This window comes from Lutra lutra, chromosome 11 (assembly GCF_902655055.1).
Source record: "Lutra lutra chromosome 11, mLutLut1.2, whole genome shotgun sequence".
In the NCBI taxonomy this organism is placed as follows: domain Eukaryota; kingdom Metazoa; phylum Chordata; class Mammalia; order Carnivora; family Mustelidae; genus Lutra; species Lutra lutra.
Window position 1 is genome coordinate 86363993 of NC_062288.1, and position 22456 is coordinate 86386448.

The 22456-nt window shown below is 43.4% G+C and overlaps 1 protein-coding gene across 1 annotated transcript; it reads right to left on the minus strand.

Moving 5' to 3' along the window:
- Window positions 1–1160: 1160 nt before the first annotated feature.
- Window positions 1161–21688, minus strand: ZC3HC1 (zinc finger C3HC-type containing 1). Its single transcript, XM_047695530.1, has 10 exons — window positions 21514–21688; window positions 19333–19444; window positions 15988–16138; window positions 15316–15399; window positions 7699–7826; window positions 6358–6512; window positions 4991–5234; window positions 4409–4621; window positions 3775–3981; window positions 1161–1602 (listed from the first exon to the last, which is right to left on the minus strand). Exons 1-10 carry the CDS (start codon window positions 21657–21659, stop codon window positions 1534–1536), a joined length of 1509 nt encoding a protein of 502 aa, XP_047551486.1. The 5' UTR covers window positions 21660–21688; the 3' UTR covers window positions 1161–1533.
- Window positions 21689–22456: the final 768 nt, after the last annotated feature.

Here is a 22456-nt window from a genome sequence, read left to right on the forward strand (position 1 = left end):
GAGGGGCGCCTGGTGGCACAGTCGGTTAAGCATCCGCCTTTGGCTCGGGTCATGATCCCGGGATCCTGGCATCGAGCCCAGCATTAGGCTCCCTGCTCAGTGGAGATCCTGCTTCTCCCTCTCCCTCTGCAGCTCCCCTTGCTTGTGTTCTCTCTCTCTCTCGCTGTCTCTTTCTGTCAAATAAATAAATAAATAAAATCCTTAAAAATTTTAAAAAAAGGGACGCCTGGGTGGCTCAGTTGGTTAAGCGGCTGCCTTCGGCTCAGGTCATGAACCCAGCGTCCTGGGATCGAGTCCCACATCGGGCTCCTTGCTCAGCGGGGAGCCTGCTTCTCCCTCTGCCTCTACCTGCCACTCTGTCTGCCTGTGCTCATGCTCGCTCCCTCTCTCTCTCTAACAAATAAATAAATAAAATCTTTAAAAAAAATTTTTTTTTTTAAAAAAGATAAAAATTACGATGGAATTAAAAAAGTTTACCCACATTATTATACCCTGGAATTAGGGTTGTAGTCCTTTTGAGCACCTTGTGTTAATGATTCTACACCATTCCCGAAGTGGTGACCCGGAGGATATGAGGTTCTGGAGGGCAGACTCCAAACTCACTTAGTCACCAGTGAGCAAAAAGCTTCCACCTGGGGCCCAAAGTCTCATTTCTGCGAACGTCAGAGAGCTCCCCGCCAGTCGACCACTAAGGGGACCATGGAGAGTGACCATGAACTCTCAGGCCAAAGGCAAAAGAACACCCTACAAACATAACCTGGGAACAGCTCTACTGGCCTCGTAGAGGGTTGACTTAGGAGCGGTAGCAACATGATGTACCCTTTTAAAAATTAGGACTGGCTCAGTCAGTTCAGGTCTGACTCTTGATTTCGGCTCAGGTCACGATCTCGGGGTTGCAAGACCGAGCTCTGTGTAGGGCTCCGTGCTCAAGTGCTGTCTGCTTGAGATTCTCTCCCTACTCTTCCCCCACCTCCAAAAAAAGAAAAAAAAAAAAGAAATACCTCTTTGACTAGAATCATAAATAAATTAATAAATTTTTGGCTTTGCAGCCAATCTGCAAACTGAAACCTTGATTTTGCTTAGTGCCCCCCTGGAATTTTCTCAGTGTCTGCCTTGTTTCTATCAGCCCAGACGGAAGAAGGAAGGCAGTTCTCCAGCAGTAAGAATCTTAACAAATGTTTTATTAATACATACTGTCATATTCTCGGGATAGAAGAGTCCTCAAAACACTGCTGCATACTGAAAGAGGGTAAAAGTGCTCAAGTCCTTGGTCTTCCGTCTGGTGGAATAACCCCACACTCCTTTAACAGAAGCGGGCTTGCTGAACTCCACCTGCCCCCACCCCAGCATGGAGACAGGCTCCCCCTCAGTCAGATGCAGACAGTGACACTCACTGCCTTTTGCAAGGACAGGGGCTCCTAATGATTGAACCGGAACAGAGAAAAACTTAGCATCAGCTGGCCGAAAAGGAATTTAGACTTTTTTTCTCAAAGTCACTCATTCCGCTTCTGTCCAGGAAGAGCTGGAATAGCTTCAGGATGAACATAATGATTCCCACTGCCGGAATATTCGGAATACCTTCCTTGATTTCTCCGAGAGACTCTATAGGTAGAAAAGCTCATTATTAGAGATTAAATTCTTTTACAGAGATGAAGGGTGGGGTAACAGCTTTAAGGCTTGGTTTGTAAATTTCTCTCACAGGGATGGGGTCTAGGATTGAGAAAAACAAGTTAATTTTATATTATTACTTTTATATTCTGTATACCTAATATACACCTAAACCAGACTAAACATCAAAATGCCTGCATTCTATAGTCAGACTACTGCTAACACACTCTGAGCCTGTCAAACACGCCTCGAGTCCTCCCTCCAAGTATCTGCATCTGTCCTAATCTCTGTGTGTGAGGCGGACACTTGGGACCCACCATTCGTGCAGCACACGTGTTGCACTGATTTCCATTCGTGATGCTGAACTGGCCCCAGGGCCTTATTTCTTGTGAATAAGGATTCACATTCACATGATACCTCGCTGGGGTTAACAGTATAATCCAAGACCAAGGGGTAAAACAAAGTTAAATGACTCTTTCAAAGTTTAAACTATGACCCTGGACTTCTCAGCTCCATTTATAGCCGGCAGAGCTAATAATAGGAAGATTCTCACGGCCACTTGATCATGCCTATGAGGTGATCTGAGATTCTGAGAAATGGTGTTATAGGGAGACAAAGCAATGCACTAAAAGCTAAAAGTTCTCAGAGAATCAGAACACTTGGTTCCCTCTGCCTGTGAGAGTCACAATGAAGAGCACAGGGTCTCAGTGAGAATATAAATGATCATCTAGCAAGATAATCCAAGAAGTTACCTCCAGTTTCAGGTATCAGAAGACATTTTCACTGTCTTCTTATCCTCTTTGTGGATGAGTGTTTCAGTAAAAGAAAAGTCCCGGGGCAGGGGCTGGGGAGAATGAGCTCTTACTAATGATGGAGGGGAATTTAGTGAATAGAGGGACAAAGTTAAAAGAAACTGTAGTTGAAAAAACAACATAAACTTTGTTCTAACATCAAGATCCTTTAACTAGCCTCATTAAGCTCTCAACTTTCCAGTCATAGCAGCTGTGGGAGGGTTAAAGACAAACCACCAAAAAGGATCTCAAAAGTCCTGGAACCCAGGGCCAATTATGAGGCCAACTTCTCCCACTATAAAAACAAAACAAAATGAAATGAAAAAACCACCAAAACAAAAAGCCCCACAAAAATCCTGTGGGATTGCTTGTTCGTAAAACAGTGACAGAGGGTGGTCAATAAGACTCTATTTCAGGAAGATCTGGGGACAGAATATATGTGCAGACATTTGCCCTCAGATAGCTTTATGTATCTTCAAAAGTTTTTAAATTGGAAAAATGAAGATTTTTTTTTCCTGTGGAAAAACGTGGGAAGCCTTCATCTGCATTGTCTTACTAAGGGTACAAATGTACATTCTCGGGCTTTTAGCAATTCTATAGTTCTCTCCAGCAGATTCCCACAAACCTGGGAGTGCTTCTTGTAAACATCTACTGGCGAGTATTATTTTACTTTGTCCTTGGACAGGACGGGGGTCAGAAATTATTCTATTCATACCACGCTATAAGGCCAATTTGGGAAGCAGCCAGCAGAGGAAAGAGAACCCAGTTCCCATGATCCCTTAATGCCCACCCTCCTATCACAGAGTGCACCCTCTACACAGAGTGAACCCTTGTTTTCTCAGCTGTCACGATGGATTCACATCTACCCACATTCCCTAAGCAGCAGCGATCACGACTCCAACGGCTAGCTGAGGCTCAGTGCACGAGCCTGGGGCTATGGAACAGAGCAAAGGAACATGCCCCCAGTGCAGAACGAAACTGTCATCTGGGGGTTGGAGTACAGAGCTCCCGACAGCTAAGGTCTGTCTGGCCAGGCTCCAAACGCAAGTGACAGCAACTGGCAGAAAAAGCAGCTGGTCTGCAACATGAGGCCGGAGCAGCTGCCTGCCCACCCGTTCCTGTTCCGACACTCCTTCTCTACTTTGTGTCATTTTAGTTGGAGAAAAAGAATTTACCAGAATTTGAGGGAATGCCAAATGCTAACCAACTGCAGGAAGACTGAATCAGTTCCATGCCGAGTCTCTAGGACCCAACCTGAGTCTAACTTGACTTCCGAATGCTGAGGGCAGGCAGGATGCTAATTATAGAACCGCCTCTTGTTCCTCATCCCATAAACAGCAAGGGCTGCGCACGCGCAGGCAGCGGCTTATCTCACCGTGGAGTCTGTTTCGGCCGGCTGGCTGGACTGCTTGTGGGCCAGGAGGATGTTCAGCACGGCCTTCCAGCCTGGCTCTGCGGCGGCCCTGGCGTCTACCTCCGTTCCGCCATGTTCCCTGGTTTCCTGGCCAAGTGTGACATTCACCCACGGGCACCAGTCTCTGTGCTGAGAGGCGGGGTCAAAGAAGCTTCGGGATGAGGTATCCTGAGAGGGGGAAGAGAAACAGTGCTGATGAAGGGCGGAAGCCATGTCAATTCGGGAGTCGTCCAGTCCAGAATCTCACAAGTGCCCCCATTTCCAATTTGATGTTCTCCTTTAAACACTGCCTATGTCATGCCGACTCTCTTTATAAATACTTTCATTCCCTCTCTGTTAAACCAACAGTACGTGGTCAGGTCTGTTTCCCTGATCTCACTGCCATCCCCGTGGGTCTGAAATATTTACTACCTCTCTGGAATCCACTGCAAAGATGTGGCATCCAACCATAGCTGCCCCACCTTGAAACTTAATTCACGTTATCCCCTTAGAGTCACAGGCCCCAGGAAGGGATCCTGCCTGCTTCCCTGTGCTACACGGTGGGGGCCCAGCGTGCTGCTTGTGCGCAGGGACTTCTACACGTAGGTGGACCCACCGAGCTGCTGGAAGAGCAGAGGCGAGCGCGCTTGGCTCTCCGGAGAGGGCTTGACGGCACCTCCAGGCCAGTGCTGTCTCCCGTTCCCATGCTGCGGGTCACCGGCCGGCTTCTCGTGGTGGGGCTGGCGGACTCTGGCTCAGGACGGTCGACGGGACTGGAAGAGTCCCAGCTCCGAGTTCGGGAGATGACGGGACCAGGGCTCCTTTCGGCCTGAAGGAAAGAAGAGGTAACAGTAGTACACAGATGACATAAAGGGTAAGGGTCAGAAGATGACATAACGGATAATGGTCAGTTTTCTTAGAAGCAGGTGAAAGCCAAGGCTTTACAGTTTAAACTCTTAAGAATTTACCTTCTGAACTGTCAACAAAACTAAACTCTCCCAAAAAATCGATTTTGATACAAAATCATGAATTTAGCTTCTGCACTACAACTGGCTCAGAAAAACACGAGGTTTTCTGATCAATGTGGTCAGAAATGAACCCTCCCGCCTCAGGTCATCTCCGACTTCTCCGCCACAACACTTCTGGCAAGAGTGCTACTTTTACAAAGGCCACCCGAGCAAGCCAGTTAAGTCCATACCTGCTCTGAGCCAGGGGAACACGTGGCATCCTGGCTCCGGGTCATCATCCTCCGAGGAGACTCGGGCACAAGAGGGAAGCGCTCCGGCTTCCCCTCAGGGCCTGGGAGGGGAGAGCTGGTCAGGCCCAAAGACGCATCCAGGTCCGTCATGGAGGACTCAATCTGCTGGAAGCCCCAGAGCCCCACTTTCCTCATACACTGTGAACAGCTTATCAGGGAGAGCTGCAGGGGTTCCAAAGAAGAACTAGGCAGGAACAGAAAAGAGAGTTTTCTCAAAGGGTAACATTTCCAAGGGACTAAGTGTAATCATTCGTGAGTATGCTTTGTCTTGCCAAACAAAGCTCTGGAACAGCCCAGTGGACTGGGAATCATGTCATCTCAGGCCCCCAACCCCATCGTCTCTCACAAAGTTCCTAGAGAAAGATCTAAGGGTCTTGGTGTAACCTCTAAGGCAAGACTATCTTGAAGGTTGTTTTATAAATTTCTCCTATTCCTTTTGAAACATTTTCCTTTTAAATGAAAAATATTCCTTAATCTATCAAAGAAAGTATATTTAAAGTAAATCTAGACTGGTTCCTTTCTTTCTTTCTTTCTTTTTTTATTGTTAAATATTTTATTTTTAAGTCATCTCTACATCCAACCTGGGGCTCAAACTCACAACCCTGAGATAAGTCAGTCAGTGCTCCACCGCCTGAGCCAGCCAGGTCCCCCCCACTGCACCTCCCCTCCCTGGTTCCAACAGTTTTCTATATTAGAGAGAGTCTAAGCCAAATTGAGCAACTAGAATGGGAACACCAACGTGGGGGCCTGAGGACTCCAGCTGGCATTTCCTTTGGTAGTTTTTATGAATTCAATGGATTTTTCTTCCTTTCCATAGACAGAAAGGAGCTTCACTGTTTCCAAGAGCACAGATTCTCAGCTGGAACAGTGAAAAAAAACAAACAAACAAACCAAAGTTCAGGTGTATCCAAGAATTCCTGAGTTCGAATTCTTTTTTTTTTTTTTTTTAAGATTTTATTTATTTATTTGACAGAGAGAGATCACAAGTAGACAGAGAGGCAGGCAGAGAGACAGAGAGAGAGAGGGAAGCAGGCTCCCTGCTGAGCAGAGAGCCCGATGCGGGCCTCAGTCCCAGGACCCTGAGATCATGACCTGAGCCGAAGGCAGCGGCCTAACCCACTGAGCCACCCAGGCACCCCTGAGTTCGAATTCTATTAGTGATTCTTACTGTCCCCTTGCCACTTGCTCAGGTTTTGTCTGTTTTTCCGACAGGAAACATCATGGGACCTCCAATACTATTAGTGACTGATGTATGCCTGTGTATGATGTTGTCAGAGCTCATGTGCCCTGCAAAGTCACCGACTAACCTACACGCCCAGCCGCACAGAGAGAGGACACAGGCAGTGACGTGGACTTGGATGTCTGAGCCTAATTTGCTTGCAGTTTTTTTCTCATCAGTTCGGTGGTCAAGTTCATCTTCAAGCAGGTGCAGGAGAAGACTGATCTTGTCTTCTGTCAAGCACTACAATGGAACCAAGGTAACAAACTGAAATTTCCAACCACAAAAATCACAAATGAGGATATTATCTAGACGATATAAGGCAAAAATCATGAAGGAAATCCCAGACACAAAGACAATTCTCTTCACTACGGAAGGCTTACTTTTAGGACAGGGATAAGGTTATAGACAGAAGCTTTCTCGAATTGCCCTGCATCTGCTGACTGAGAAAGGTAGCAGTTGTCCTAGAACTATCAAATCTTTTCTTAGTTCTAATTTGTTTTCAATTTACCAATTGCAGGTTTTCTCTGAAACCTATAAACTTCTACACATTACTATTTATATCTTAACCTTACACTGGATTTACTTCTTGACAGAACAAAAGAGCTTGCCAAGGTCTTTATTTTTGTTCTAAGAATAATAAAGAACTGACAAGGGGAACAGAAAAGCTGCCTTGGCTAGGGACAAGGGACATTTAAAATAGGCACAGAGTTGGGGCACCTGGGTGGCTAAGTTGGTTGAGTGGCCCGACTCTTGGTTTTGGCTTGGGGCATGATCTTGGAGTCTTGAGTTCGAGCCTGGTGCTCAGCAAGGAGTCTGCTTGGGACTCTCTCTTCCCCCTGCCCCTCCCCCCATGCTCTCTGTCTAAAATAAAGAAATAAATCTTAAATAAATAAATAACAGAAGTTAAACTTTGGCTAAAATCCAAACAGCCTCTCAACTTGAAGAAGCAAAATAATAGCTTCTATTTCCTATAGTAAAGCTTGTCTTTGGCGTGTCTACAGGGTGAGGAAACGGGATACTAGATATTCAGTTTCAAAGTACACATGGGCCAGAGCATTTCTAATTTCTATTCACAGGGGAGAAGGGAGTTTGTAACTTCTCCTGTAGTATTTTCTTTGGGAAATGATATGCAATAAACCATACGAGGTCACATTTCAGTATCTTCTGTTAAATAGTTTAAGTAACAAATCAGGATAAAATTGAATGTAATGCCATTTAAAGAAGCCTATGTAGAAGTTTCAATGGATCGCCTTTACTTAATCTCTCCATAGTTGCCCTTCTGGTGGAGATTGGAAAAGGTCAGTTGAGGGACAAACAACTAGTTCTCTTCATAGCAATCTAAATCCTCTGTCATGTAAAGAAATCCTTCATGTACAAATGGCAGTGACAACTGAAGGCCACTGTAGGCCAGCCAAGAAAAACTCACCATAGTTTTCAAGTCCTCTGGCCTCAAGGAAGGAAGCTGGAGGTCCAAGTGACAAAGGCTTTGAAAACGATCTAGAAATTCACTAACAAGAACAGCAGGTTCATCCAATGGCAACATCCCAAATCGATCTGTAGACAAAGTACACTGGAAGATCATTTGGTATAAATTGTAAAAAATAAAAGATGTATATAAAACAATATGGGACAGGTACCAATGAAATTGATAAAATATTTGAAGGCGAGTAGGGTTTCTCAGAAGCAGTCAGGCTAAGCTGAATTCGAAGACCAACAACAGTGTGTAAAAGCTAAGTCTCAAAGGAAGGGCCCAGGTGGGGAATTCTACATAGCTTCACGGGACTGGGACAAAATGTGCCTATAGAAAGGAGCAGAAGATGGGGTTAAAGTGTAGAGAGTAACTAGACCACAACTTTACTAACATATGTGATGAGAAATTACTGAAAGTTTTTTTTTTAATTTCACATAATTTAAAAAAATATTCTATTTGTTTATTTATTTATTTAATATTTTATTTATTTGTCAGCAAGAGCTTGAATGTGCACAAGTAGGAGGAATGGCAGGTAGAGGGAGAAGCAGGCTCCCCCCTGAGCAAGAAGGCCAATGCGGGACTTGATTCCAGGTCACTGGGATCATCACCCCTGAAAGAGTGATATTATAGACAATATGCATTAGTTTAGAGTAGAGATTATAAGGGGTCAGTCAGGATGCAAAAAAATAAGCTTAGCAGACATTAAAGTGATTTAAGGTAATAATCCCTGTAAGACAGCAGTGGCAGAAGGATGGAGAGAAGGAACATCAATGTTACAAAGCTCTTACTGACCGGGCAGGTGGGGGATGGGTACCTGGGTGATGGGCAGTAAGGGGGGCACATGATGGAATGCGCACTGGGTGTTAAAGGCAACTGATGAATCACTGACCTCTATCTCTGAAACTGATGATTCACTGTTTGTTAATTAATTGAATTTAAATTTTAAAAAAGTACCCAGTGCGACAGATATTATTATCATACAAATTCTACAGATGAGGAATCCAAGGAATATGAAAGTAACATACCCAGGTCTCATTACCAGTGAGTGACCAAAAGCTCCTGCTTTTACAGAGTTTCTATTACAGCACTTGCCAGTTCTTTCTAGTCTTCAACAGTACTAGGGAATTCCTAGTTTCTTTTATTATTATTTTTTTAAGATTTTATTTTTATTTATTTGACAGAGAAATCACAAGTAGGCAGAGAGGCAGGCAGGGAAGCAGGCTCCATGCTGAGCAGAGAGCCTGACTCGGGGCTCGATCCCAGGACCCTGGGATCATGACCTGAGCTGAAGGCAGAAGCTTTAACCCACTGAGCCACCCAGGCGCCCTGAATTCCTAGTTTCTTATAGCTCCTTTACTTTTGTTTTGTTGTTACCCTTTTGTTACTAAATATCTCATATACATAGACTTTTTCCCCCAACAATATCTAAGCTCCTAAAACAGGGATCAAGCTGTCTGGACCCTTGTGTCCAACAAAAACCTAATATTGTATTTTAGGCAATAGCTTTAAAACTATAGTTATGACCCCTTCTTAGGTTTTGAAATCAGTTTATCATTTACCTAATTTATAAACCAGTTATTTTAACGAAACAGAATGCAATAACATTAAACTGTGGCATGTCCATACGATATATTATCCAGCAATGAAAAAAAGTGAATTCTAGAAGACACTGAGAAACCTTAAATATATAGTGCTATGTAGAGAGAAGCGAGTCTGAAAAGCTGCATGCTGTGGGATTCCAACTATATGACATTCTGGAAACAGTAAAACTATGGAGACAGTAAAATGATCAGTGGTTGCCAGGGATTCAGGGGGAGGGGAGGAGAGAGTGATGAACAGGTATAGCACAGGGGATTTTCAGGGCAGTGAGGCAGTTCTATACGATAATGTCATGGTGGATACGGGTCATTATATATTTGTCAAAATTCACTGAAAGTACAACAGAGTGAACCCTAATGTCTACCACTGACTTTAGTTAATAAAGGTATTTGTTCGGGGCGGCTGGGTGACTCACTGGGTTAAGCCTCTGCCTTTGGCCCAGGTCATGATCTCAGGGTCCTGGGATTGAGCCCCACATTGGGCTCTCTGCTGGGCAGGGAGCTGGCTTCTCCTTCTCTCTGCCTGCCTCTCTGCCTACTTGTGATATCTCTCTCTCTCAAATAAATAAATAAAAATTTTTTAAAAAAGTAATTAAAAAATATATTTATTAATTAAAAAAAAGTTAGAATCTGCTAAAAAAACTTTTAATGATCAATGAAACCTCATACTGTAAGAAAAATAGGGTACAGTAATATACAGCATTAAATTGGGAAAATGAGGGACGCCTGGGTGGCTCAGTTGGTTAAGCAGCTGCCTTCAGCTCAGGTCATGATCCCAGCGTCCTGGGATCGAGTCCCACATCGGGCTCCTTGCTTGGCGGGGAGCCTGCTTCTCCCTCTGCCTCTGCCTGCCATTCTGTCTGCCTGTGCTCGCTCGCTCTCCTCTCTCTCTGACAAATAAATAAAATCTTAAAAAAATAAAAAATAAAAAATAAATTGGGAAAATGAATACAAACTCATGATATTAAATAGAAATCTAGCGGTGACAGTTTCACGAGCATACAAATATGTTGGAACTTACCAAACTGTACCTCTAAATATGTGCAGCTTATTTTATGTCAATTATCCCTCAACCGTAAGTATGCTTTAAAAAAAAAAGGAAAAAATCTCTTTTCTAGTTTTGTTCTTAAGAGGTACAAAAGCAGTAAAAATAGCACTTTTATTCACCATTTATTATATCATTAGCAACCAGATTTTGGTCTCTAATGTTATTAAATATTCTGAAACTATTTTTTAAAAAGATTTTATTTATTTATATGGCAGAGAGAGATACAGAGAGACAGGGAACACAAGCAGGGGGAGTGGGAGACGGAGAAGCAGGCTTCCTGCAGAGCAGGGAGCCCAATTTGGGGCTCGATCCCAGGGCCCTGGGATCATAACCCTGGGATCATAACCTGAGCCGCAGGCAGACGCTTAACGACTGAGCCACCCAGGTGCCCCAAATATTCTCAAATTATTAAAAGTTGTTGCAAGTAACCAAATATGTCAAGACACTTGCCATCAATTTAAAAAGATATATCATTTTACTAGCAAAGTCCAATTATTAAAAAAACTACAACCAACAAAAAAGATATGGATTTTAAAAAATCATGGGGCGCCTGGGTGTCTCAGTGGGTTAAGCCTCTGCCTTCGGCTCAGGTCATGATCTCAGGGTCCTGGGATCGAGCCCCGAATCCGGCTCTCTGCTCAGCAGGGAGCCTGCTTCTCCCCCTCTCTCTCTGCCTGTCTCTCTGCCTGCTTGTGATCTCTCTCTCTCCATCAAATAAATAAAAAAATCTTAAAAAAAAAAAAAAATCAAGTGAAGGGGCACCAAGGTGGCTTAGTGTGTTGAGTGTCCAACTGTTTGTTTTTTTTTTTTTTAGATATTATTTATTTGACAGAGAGAGACACAGTGAGAGAGGGAACACAAGCAGGGGTGGAGTGCGAGGAGAAGCTGGCTTCCAGCCGGGTGGGGAGCCTGATGCGGGGCTCAATCCCAGGACCCTGGGATCATGACCTACTAATGACTGAACCACCCAGGCACCCCGAGTGTCCAGCTCTTGGTTTCGGCTCAGGTCATGATCTCAGGGTTGTGAGACCAAGCCCCAGGTTGGGCTCCCTGCTCCGCGGGGGAGTCTGCTTGAGATTCTCTCCCCCTTCTCCTCCCTCTTCCTCTGCTCCTCCCCCTGCTCTCTGTCTTCTCTCTCTCTCTCCAAATAAACAAACAAACAAACAAACAAACAAACATCTTTAAAAAAAATAAATAAAAATTAAAAAATAAAACAAAAAATCAAGTGAGGTTTAACAATAAGAAGGAAACATGTTCTGATGACCAGTGGCTCTGGTTTGACAAAACTTTGGAGAAAAAACCAGGTACCAACAACTTTCTGGTCACTTTCCAATTTACGGTTTGGTCTGATTCCTACAATCCTAAGAAAATATTAGTAAAAATTTATGAAGGCAAAGAGCAATGAAGATTTTAAACCCACCATGAAAATGTTTTAACATAAGTTAAAATTTATGTTTTATAATTAACATATGTGAGTATTTTGTCTACTTCAGTGTTTGATGTGTTCAAAATAATCAGTCCAGTAAATTAGTAATTATAAATTAAAATGTTTAAAGGGATTTAATTTAGGTTGGTAAAATGTTAGAAAAAAATCACTTCAAAATTGTATTTATTAGATATGCTTAATAAATGTAAGCATTAAAGTATAAATAGTTGTAGGTTTCCTCTCTTCACACTAAAGTCTCTGGAAAGAAAAAAACCAAGGGTGGTATAATTGAAAGGTCACATCTGAGATCTATTTAGGAGGTAGAATGCACAGGAGTGGGTGGTGATGATAGATAGAGAAGGGCATCTAAGGGGATGTCCAGGTTTCTGGCTAGGATAACTTGGGGGAGTGGGGTCAGTGCCATTTAAGATGGAGAAAATATATGAGAAGTAAGGTTTAGGTCTAAAATGAAGACTTCAGTTTTGTATATATTGAGTTCCAGGTGCCTACAACAAGTCATTACATGAAAATGTTTAGAAGGTAGTTGAAAATGAGTCAAGCTCAAAAGAAAAGTCAGGGGGCGCCTGGGTGGCTCAGTGGGTTAAAGCCTCTGCCTTCAGCTTAGGTCATGATACCAGGGTCCTGGGATTGAGCCCCAAGTCGGGCTCTCTGCTCTGCGGGGAGCCTGCTTCCCCTTCTCTCTCTGCCTGCCTCTCTGCCTACTTGTGATCTCTGTCTGTCAAATAAATTAAAAAAAAAAAAAAAAGTCAGGATAAGAGTTAGAGGTTGGCAAGGAGGTGGACCAAGAAATCATAGTATATAGTAATAAGAGTTGGGAACCACCAACAGAGTCCTGGGCAGATCCTAAAAACCTGGACTGGGTATACTGGGAGGATTTACATCCTCATGGGACTGAGGTCAGTCCTACTACACAGTGAAATAGCTAGGCCAACAGCAGAATCTCCTTGTTACACATCATCTTCACTTTAAGAATGTTATTCCTTAATAGTCCCTTTTTATCTTCCCTTCATTATCAGTAAATGGCACTCTATAGATACTTTCAATCTCTCTCTTTTTTATCTTTTTAAAAGATTTTATTTAGGGACGCCTGGGTGGCTCAGTTGGTTAAGCGGCTGCCTTCGGCTCAGGTCATGATCCCAGCGTCCTGGGATCAAGTCCCACATCAGGCTCCTTGCTCAGCGGGGAGCCTGCTTCTCCCTCTGCCTCTGCCTGCCACTCTGTCTGCCTGTGCTCACTCTCTCTGACAAATAAATAAATTTAAAAAAAAAAAAAAAGATTTTATTTATTTATTTGACTGAGAGAGAGAGTGAGAGAGGGAACACAAGCAGAGGGAGTGGGAGGGAAAAACAGGCTTCCTGCTGAGCAGGGAGCCCGACGAGGGGCTCGATCCCGGGACCCCAGGATCAGGACTCAAGCCAAAGGCAGAGACCTAATGACTGAGTCACCCAGGCGCCCCCTCTTTCTTTTTTAAAGATTTATTTATTTGAGAGAGAGTGAGCAACAGAGAGAGCACGAGCAGGGGCAGAGGGAGAGGGAGAAGAGGACTCCCTGCTGAGCAGAAAGCCCAACTCAGGGCTTGATCCCAGGACCTTGAGATCATGACCTGAGCCAAAGGCAGACACCCAACTGACTGAACCACCCAGGCGCCCCCACTTTCAATCTATTTCTTCCTCTTAGTGGTCATTCATGGCATATTCCCAGGCATCAGTGACCCTGGAATTGGCCTGAGCTGTTCGACTGAAACAAAAGGTAGACCTACATGGCACTAATGTCTGCAGGCATAAAGTTTTGCCCCTGGTCTTGGTGAGCCCTCTGGAGGGCTCTGCTGTGGAGGCTGGTTACTCAGCAGGAATAAGCTTATGTGACCAGTAAAAGATATATTAATTTATTTTAAAAAGATTTATTGAGAGAGATAGCAGGGTGGGGGCGGGTAGAGGGAGAGAGAATCTCAAGCAGACTGTGCTGAGCGCTAAGCTGATGCAGGGCTTGAACTCACAACCCTGAGATCACAAGCTGAGCCAAAACCAAGAGTCTGATGCCCAACCAACTGTGCCACTCAGGTGCCCCAACCAGTGAAATATTTAAAAATCCCACTTGCTGGGGTGTCTGGGTGGTTCGGTCAATTAAGTGCCTGATTCTTGATTTCAGCTCAGGTCATGATCTTAGGCTCATGGGATTAAGCCCTGCATTAGGCTCCATACTCAGTGGGAGTCTGCTAGAAGGTTCTCTCCCTCTACCCGCCTCCCCACTCATGCATACGCTTTCGTTCTCTCTCTCTAAAATGGGTAAATAAATCTTTTAAAAAAAAATCCCACTTGTTACTACATTTTGGACTTTTTGTGCATACAAACACTTAAAGGCCAAGAGCTTTTAAGGGTACAGACATGATTAAAAATAACTAAAATAACTTCAAAATATATAAAAATATTAGCAACTGCATCACCTTACTATTTTTCACAGAACAAGTTTTTTTTTTTTTTTAAAGATTTTATTTATTTATTTGACAGACAGAGATCACAAGTAGGCAGAGAGGCAGGCAGGGTGGCAGGGAAGCAGGCTCCCTGCTGAGCAGAGAGCCTGATGCGGGGCTCAATCCCAGGACCCTGGGATCATGACCTGAGCCAAGGCAGAGGCTTTAACTCACTAAGCCACCCAGGCGCCCCCACAGAACAAGTTCTAAATCAAGATCTGAAGATCAGTAACAAAGGAGCTATCATGTATCTTATAAGGCAGAGCATTCTAGAGTGTGAGACTTCATAAACCTGCTGTGTCTCTTAGCCTAAGTATAAATTTTGGAATCATAAAGAAAACATACCCTGATGTTAGTTTCCTAGAATACATAGTCAGGTTCACTCTAAAGTAGCTTAGTTCTAAAAAAAAAGTAACGACTGAAGTTAATAATTAGACTGAAGACAATCACAAAGTCACCAGATTCAAGGGAGTGTGCCTTCCAAGGCCCTTCTACAGGCAGTCTTTGGCTTCAGTGCTGTTGTCACAATGTGTCATTTCACTGTGATAAACTATGTTTGTAATCACTCTCATTTGGCTTCCTGTGAGTCTGCTTTAGCAACAGAACCCCCTTTAACTGCCACCATTAGTGCACCAAAGGAAGCCTGGGGAGAACATGAGATTGCTTGCTATGGTGGGAAAAGCAGACAGTTTGAAATCAGATAAAACCATTGTTTTGCCTCCTCACCAGTTGATTCTGTTTCCTCACCCCCAAACTGGGCTGAGAATCTAGCTCCCAGGGTCCCTGTGAGAATTATGAGGGATAATGTCTACATGGCTGAGCTGTTGGCATGCTGACTGCCTATAATAAAGCTTAGTAATAACAAGTGGATGAATGTAAGTTCTTGAAAAGCACAAATAGAAAGGAAGAAAAGAAACCTCAAAGACTAGATTTTCACAAAGATATAGGCAATACTAGAAATGCAATAACCAAGAAGACATGGTAAATGGGAGATCCTGGAAATGAGTACCTGGGGAGGGGCTGTCTGGCCAGAAACAGAACTTCTCGTGGGCGGTGCACAAGGCTTTCTTCAGCTCAGCACATCGGTCCTTATCTGAAACCCACAAAGGGAGTACTGCCTTAGAAAACGTTATATAGATTCAAAATCAAATGGCCAAGAACTTTTAAGAATATAGACAGAATTAAAAACAAAAATGACTAAGATAATGTTAAAAGATATGAAAATATTAGCACTGTATAATCTTAATATTTTTCACAGAACAAGTTCTAGAGCAAGATCCTAAGATCAAGAACAAAGGAGATAGCATGTACCTTATAAGGCAGGGTATTTCCAAGCACCAGGCTTCATCAAAGTGCCTTGTCTCTTTGTCTGAGTATATATTTTGGAACCATAAAGTAAACATACCCTGCTGTTAGTTCCTCAGAATGCGTAAAGTCAGGTTCACTCTAAAGTAGCTTCGTTTAAAAAAAAAAAAAAAGTAGTAACTGAAGCTAATAATTAAGATGAAGACAATCACAAATTCACCTTGATCTATGAGACAGTACATATGCTTCGATCAAACACAGGTGACTGGGTTTTTTGTTTTTGTTTTTGTTTTTGTTTTTGTGACTCGTCTTTCAGGAAAAATTCATCTAGTATCTGTGAACATGGAGGAAAGTATAATTTGTGCTTTATACTTACATCGGTCAAAATCAAAAGCTGGTTGTAAACTGGCACAGAGAAAAGCCTGGCAGCTGGAGCACTTCAGCATGTCGCATTCCACTGTGACCCAGCCGTATTTCGCACAGACGAGTGGAGACAGCTCTGAGGGCTTACCTGCCCATTTCAGAGAGTATTCACGTTAAGAAAAGCAATGCTGCAGGTATATTAAAATGAGTAAGTCAGAAATTAAAACTTTAACTCATTCTTTTGTATATACAGGGATAAACAGATTAAGAGGAAAAGCACTAAGAAAAGGGTGAAAAAACTATTTTTATTTATTTATTTATTTATTTAAAGATTTTATTTATTTATTTGACAGAGATCACAAGTAGGCAGAGAGGCAGACAGAGAGAGGCGTGGAAGCAGGCTCCCCGCGGAGCAGAGAGCCCGATGCGGGGCTCGATCCCAGGATCCTGGGATCATGACCTGAGCTGAAGGCAGAGGCTTTAATCCACTGAGCCACCCAGGTGCCCCGAAAAAACTATTTTTAAAGCACACGTACTTCACAGAATAATGAAAGTTGTTTGAAAAATGACCAGAGGGGAACAATTATGATTTTTTTTCTCTACAAAGCCCTGTGTATTTTATATGTTCAAAATGTAGGAATTTGAAAATATTTCAATTTCAGCAAAAGAGGGCTGGAAAGCTAGAAAACAGAATTTAAATATGAACGTTAAAGGGCTCCATGCTGGGAGTCTACTTAAAAAAATAGTAAGAAAATAAATAAATAAAATTAAAATAAAAGCAACAGAATTACTTAACCAGCTGTGTTACATAAATGACTGTCACATCTAAAGTGGTGATCAATTCATATCCGCCGAAAATGAAAAAGACCCAAAGAAAATGGTTCTAAGCACGAAGCAAAAATCAGGAATTATGGGTGCCTGAGTGGCTCAGTCAGTTAAGTGTCTGCCTTTGGCTCAGGTCATGATCTCAGGGTCCCGGGGTTGAACCCCATGTCAGGCCCCCTGGAGCCTGCTTCTCACTCTCCCTCTGCCCCTATCCCTGCTTGTGCTTGCTTTCTCCCTCTGTCAAATAAATAAATAAAATCTTTAAAAAAATTATGATTAAAAAATCAGGAATTATTCCAAGGAGCAGCAGTAGAAGGATGTTCAAAATACCTTCCTCTTCCTGAGCAATTTATTCATAAAGCCATCAAGTGGTGAGCAAGGAGGACAGCCAGGAGGGTGAGGGGAGGCAGCTCAGTGCCAGGTGTCAGTACCCAAGGTGGGTAAAAGGGGCTGCTCACCTTGAGGTGTTGAAGCCAAGTAGGGTGGAAAGAACACCCCCATGGGGCCCCCACTTACCAAATCAGGGGTCACTGGAGTATCAAAATATATCATGAGAGTAATGGATTATAACCCACTAAATAGAAAAAGCAGCCCAGGCTGCTATGAATAAATTACTACTTAACAAAGTTTGATGAGGAATGGGATATTTGCATAGTTTCAAAGCACCTCTGCACAAAACACTTTTTTTAGTTACAAAGAAAGAAGAGAGTTACTTTACCATGGAAAAGATGGACAGACAGTCCCTGAGTCAAATGAACTAAGGAATCACTGCCAGGAAAGGGATAAGTCAAAATTGTTGTGCCACGTGATGAGATGCAATGAGGACACAGCGCCATTCTGGGAGGCTCCTACACTACCTGAATCTAACTGGAAGGAAAGAGCAGACGGATGGGAGCGACACTCAACAAAACAAGGGGACTGTCATCTTCAAAAGCATCACAATCATGAAACTCAAGGAAAAACAGGAATCTCAACTGGTTCCTTTTGTTATAAAGAATATTACTAGGACAACTGTTGAAATGACTAGAAGCTGAGGGTTAGATGGCAGTAATTTATTAAGTGAAACTTCCTGATTTTGATGGCTGTGTTGGCAGTTATGTAGGAAAAAGTCCTTGTTTGTAGGAAAACAGTTGGGGGTAGTGAGGGATCACTCTGGCAACTTACAAGTAGCTCAGAAAGGAAGTTTTTTGTAACCCGTGCAACAAAGTCTGCAAGTCGGTAATCGTTTCATATTTTTGAAAAAAATCACTCTAGTGAATAAAGGGCAAAAGTGATGGGAGGTCACCTCTGAGATCAGGTCACAAAGAGTCTAGCTTCTTTCACACTCTCTCTCCCTTGCTCGCTCTGATGGAAGCCAGCTGCCATGTTGTGAAATGTCTGTGTGGAGAGACCCATTTTGCAAGGAACGTAGGGAGGTCTCTAGCCAACAGCCACTACAGACCTGAAGCCCTCAGTCCAACAGCCACGGGAGTGAGCCTGGAAGTACATCTTTTCCTAGTGGAGCCTGAAGATGACTACAGGTCAACTGTCATCTCGACTGCAGCCTGTGAGAGACCCTAAACTAGAGGATCCAACCAACATTCCTGACCCCCAGAAATTGTGACGTAAGTGGTTGGTTGTTTTAAGCCACTAAGTTGTAGTGTAATTTCGTTATGTAATAATAGATAATATACAGAGGAAAATTCAGAAAGAGGAAGTGTAGTAGGCAGTCTCAAAAAACATTAGGTTTTGGGGCGCCTGGGTGGCTCAGTGGGTTAAAGCCTCTGCCTTCGGCTTGGGTCATGATCTCACCGTCCTGGGATCGAGCCCCATATGAGGCTCTCTGCTCGGCGGGGAGCCTGCTTCCTCCAGCCCCCACCCCTGCCTGCCTCTCTGCCTACTTGTGATCTCTGTCTGTAAATAAATAAATAAAATCTTTAAAAAAAACAAAACAAAACATTAGGTTTAGGTACCAATAGCCTCACGCTGTAACCCTGGCTCTGCCATTTGCCAGCAGCTTGACCAGAGGCAAGTCACATAACCTACCCAAAACTATTTCCTCTTCTGTAAATAAGTATAATAATAATAATACTTATTTTCAAAGGCTTAAGGGGACGATCGAATGTGATAATATATGTGAAAACATGTTACATTAAAGTGTTAGTTATTATTATTTCTTCTGCTCTCAAGCTCTTAGTGTTTTCTTCTGTGAAAAGGTCGGGTCATCTCAACACTTGTTTGTAGTCAAAAGACCGAGAAGCGATATCAGGTCATCTCAAATATTCCTTTGAGGAATAACATTTTATGACGCTAATTTTCCTATAAAATTTCCTACCAAATTATCTTTTTTCAAAATTTTAACTAGGCTCCATGCCCAGCATGGGACTTGAACTCACAACCCTGACATTGAGAATTGCATGCTCTACCAACTGGGCCAGCCAGTCGCCCCTTACCAAGTTTAATTCTTGAATTTAAAACATCAGAATAAGGGGAGGAGTAACAGTTCCAGGAGCAGGGAGAAAGTGCAGCTCACACGACCAAGAAAAAAGGATATAGAAAACGTTTCCACTCTGCTAAAGAAGGCTTCTTTGCTTGTAGATTCCAATGGAGGCTGTTCTGCTTGGGGCGATCCATTAAGTGACTGGAATGTGGCAGATGTGTCCTTTCTAAAATAAAGTGGCAGAGCTCTTGGTAATCCTTGCAGAGCATCACTTTGCCCAAACATTTTGCACGTCACTTTGTGGCACATCATAGCATCAATCATGCCACACTAGATTTTAACCTTTCTAAAAATTATTTCAGTTATGTCATTCCTCTGCTTAAAATTATCAATGGTTTCACAATACTTACTAAATAGAATCCACGTTGTTCAGTCTGGCATTCAAATCTCTTTACAGTTTGGCCATACCTACTAATCTATACCAGCAAACTGTTCTAGCTCACTCACTGGTCTCCAATAGTATTTCACACAATTTCAGTAAACACAAAATTAGACGCAAGGCTTCTATGCGTTATACAATTTGAGCCACCTTAGAAATTTAACTCTTTTAACACAGGGAGAATAATTTTGGTATTTCTACCTGGGTCGGCTCTTGGTACCCATTGTCCCAAAAAAGAACTAATCTGAAAATTCAAATCAAAGTAAAGATGTTTAGCAGTGCCTGGGTGGCTCAGTTGGTTAAAAGTCATGGGATCCAGCCCCGGATCGGGCTCTCTGCTCTGAGGGCAACCTGCTTTTCCCTCTCCCTGCCACGCCCCCCACTTGTGCTCCCTCTGTCATATAACTAAATAAAATCTTTAAAAAAAAAAAAAAAAAGTAAAGATCTTCAGGCAATTTCATGAAAAATATTCAGGGAGAAAAACCCCAACAAAACAATTATCTTATTTTCAGTGAAAGGTATTTCAACAGCGTGTGGGAGAGGGAGGAACTACTGAGGACAAAAGTCATTTTAATAAAGAAAGGGTGACACCAACTACTATAACTCAAAAGAAATAAACTCAAAGACTCTTTCACAGAGAGTCAGAGAGCCTCAGGGAGGTGTGGTTCTTTAAAGAAATTGAGAGGATCCATAAACTTGGATGAGAAAAAAGTGACATTTATGTTACTAACCTCTAACTGAAATTTAGCATTTCCTTCAATTATGAATGAAAGTAATAAGAAAAACCCCACAAAATATAGTAGCATCAGCAGTACCTGTGAGTGTGTAACCAATGGAAATCAGGTATTTTGTCACCACATTAAGGTTGTACGTCTGAAATGTCATTTATGCTTATGATTACTTCAAAATTATGGTAGATCGCAGACATTCCTAGATGTTAATTAACTCTTTAATAATGAACCATGTTACTGCATCACTTTTTATTATTTTGTTTTATTTTTTAAAAAGACTTTATTTATGGGCGCCTGGGTGGCCCAGTGGGTTAAGCCGCTGCCTTCGGCTCAGGTCATGATCTCAGGGTCCTGGGATCGAGTCCCGCATCGGGCTCTCTGCTCAGCAGGGAGCCTGCTTCCCTCTCTCTCTCTCTCTCTCTCTCTGCCTGCCTCTCTGTCTACTTGTGATCTCTCTGTCAAATAAATGAGTAAAATCTTTAAAAAAAAAAAAAAAGACTTTATTTATTTGAGAGAGAGCACGCACAAGCTGGGGGGAGGGGCAGAGGGACAAGGAGAAGCAGCCTCCCCTCCCAGCAACGAGCCCTAAGCGGGGCTTGATCCCAGGACCCTGGGACCACCACACCAGGAGAAGGCAGGCGCTTTAACCGACTGAGCCACCCAGGCACCCCACTGCATCACTTTTTAAATTCTATTATCTTGATAACTGCATTACAACGTAACTGTTTTTTTTTTTTTATAATCCCATGTAATTCACTTCATACACTTAAAAATATTCTGAGAAGGGGTTCATAAGCTTTATCAGGCTGCCAAAGGTGTCTAAGGCTCAAGAAAAGCTGAAGAAACCCAACTGAGATGTCAAGTGCATATTCAGTTAGCGGTCCTCTTTTTTATCTCCTTCCCTCCAAAACCTGTCTGGGGACAAAATTCCGCGAGTGGTGCGGAAGGCAGTACATCCCGAAAAGATTAAAGCCGAGTAAATGTAGGAAACCCATTCTCCTTCACAGTCCGGAACGTAGCCAACCCCGCCAGCCGAGTAGCACCCAGGGGATCCCCCCAGGCCTGCGTTCCCCAAACCCTGTCCAATCCGCCGGCGCCGGAGCCACGATGGACTCGCGAACTCACGCTTCCGCGCCTCCATCTTCTGGGGCAATCCCCTCATCTATCAGCTGCCGGACTTTCTGGGGCGTCCCTTCTGGGGAGCGAACAACTGCGCCCCAATTCTTTTCAACCCCCGCGGCAAAAACTTGCCCCTCACTGGGCGCCGCCATCTTGGTCCGTTGCCGACTTGCTTCCCCGCGGGTTTGAAGGCTCAGGAACTTCCGTTCTGCGCGGTTAAGATCCTCCTCCCGAGGCGCGGTCCCGCGCGTTTGCCCACGCGACTCGGAGAATCTGATTGCGAGGCCTACTCCTTCGTGGCCATCTTAGAACTAGGTAAACCCTCATTTTAGAATGAGGTAAACCACCACGGGAGGCCCTGGTGTTTAAACCCAGATTAATCGTTTTCTTTATGCACGAGCGGATTGGGGCTGATAAGGGGTTTTTACAGCGTTGTTTCTCCAATACGACAGAGAGGAGGGGCCAAATTTAGTCTTAAAGTAATTAACTGACATGGCCCTCCTACCTTATATCCTTTTACAAGTGAAAAAATGGCCACCGTCACTTGAGAGTAAATAATTTAGAAGCTTTCTTAGAAACCGTGTTACAGGTGGGTTTAGAAGTCTGTGGCATTTGCCGTTATTGAACACCCTCTCTCCTTTGGCCAACGAGTATTTATGGAGTGTGCCCTACTGACGCTGTCCTAAGCGTTGGCGGTGACAGCAGTGAACAAAGGAGACAGGTCTGAACAGAGTGAGATCTCAAACAAACACGTGTTCGTATAGTTTTGAGATTATGATTAGAAGTGCTCTGAAGGAGTGCCAAGTGTGTGCAAGGAGGACCTCATTTCGTCTGCAGATTCTCCCGGGACTGTCAGGCGGGGGAGTTAACAGGGATGAGATTGTGGGAAAGAGATTAGATTGGAAGGAGTTGGTCTCATCTAATCAATTGGAAAAGAAGACTGTTGTGA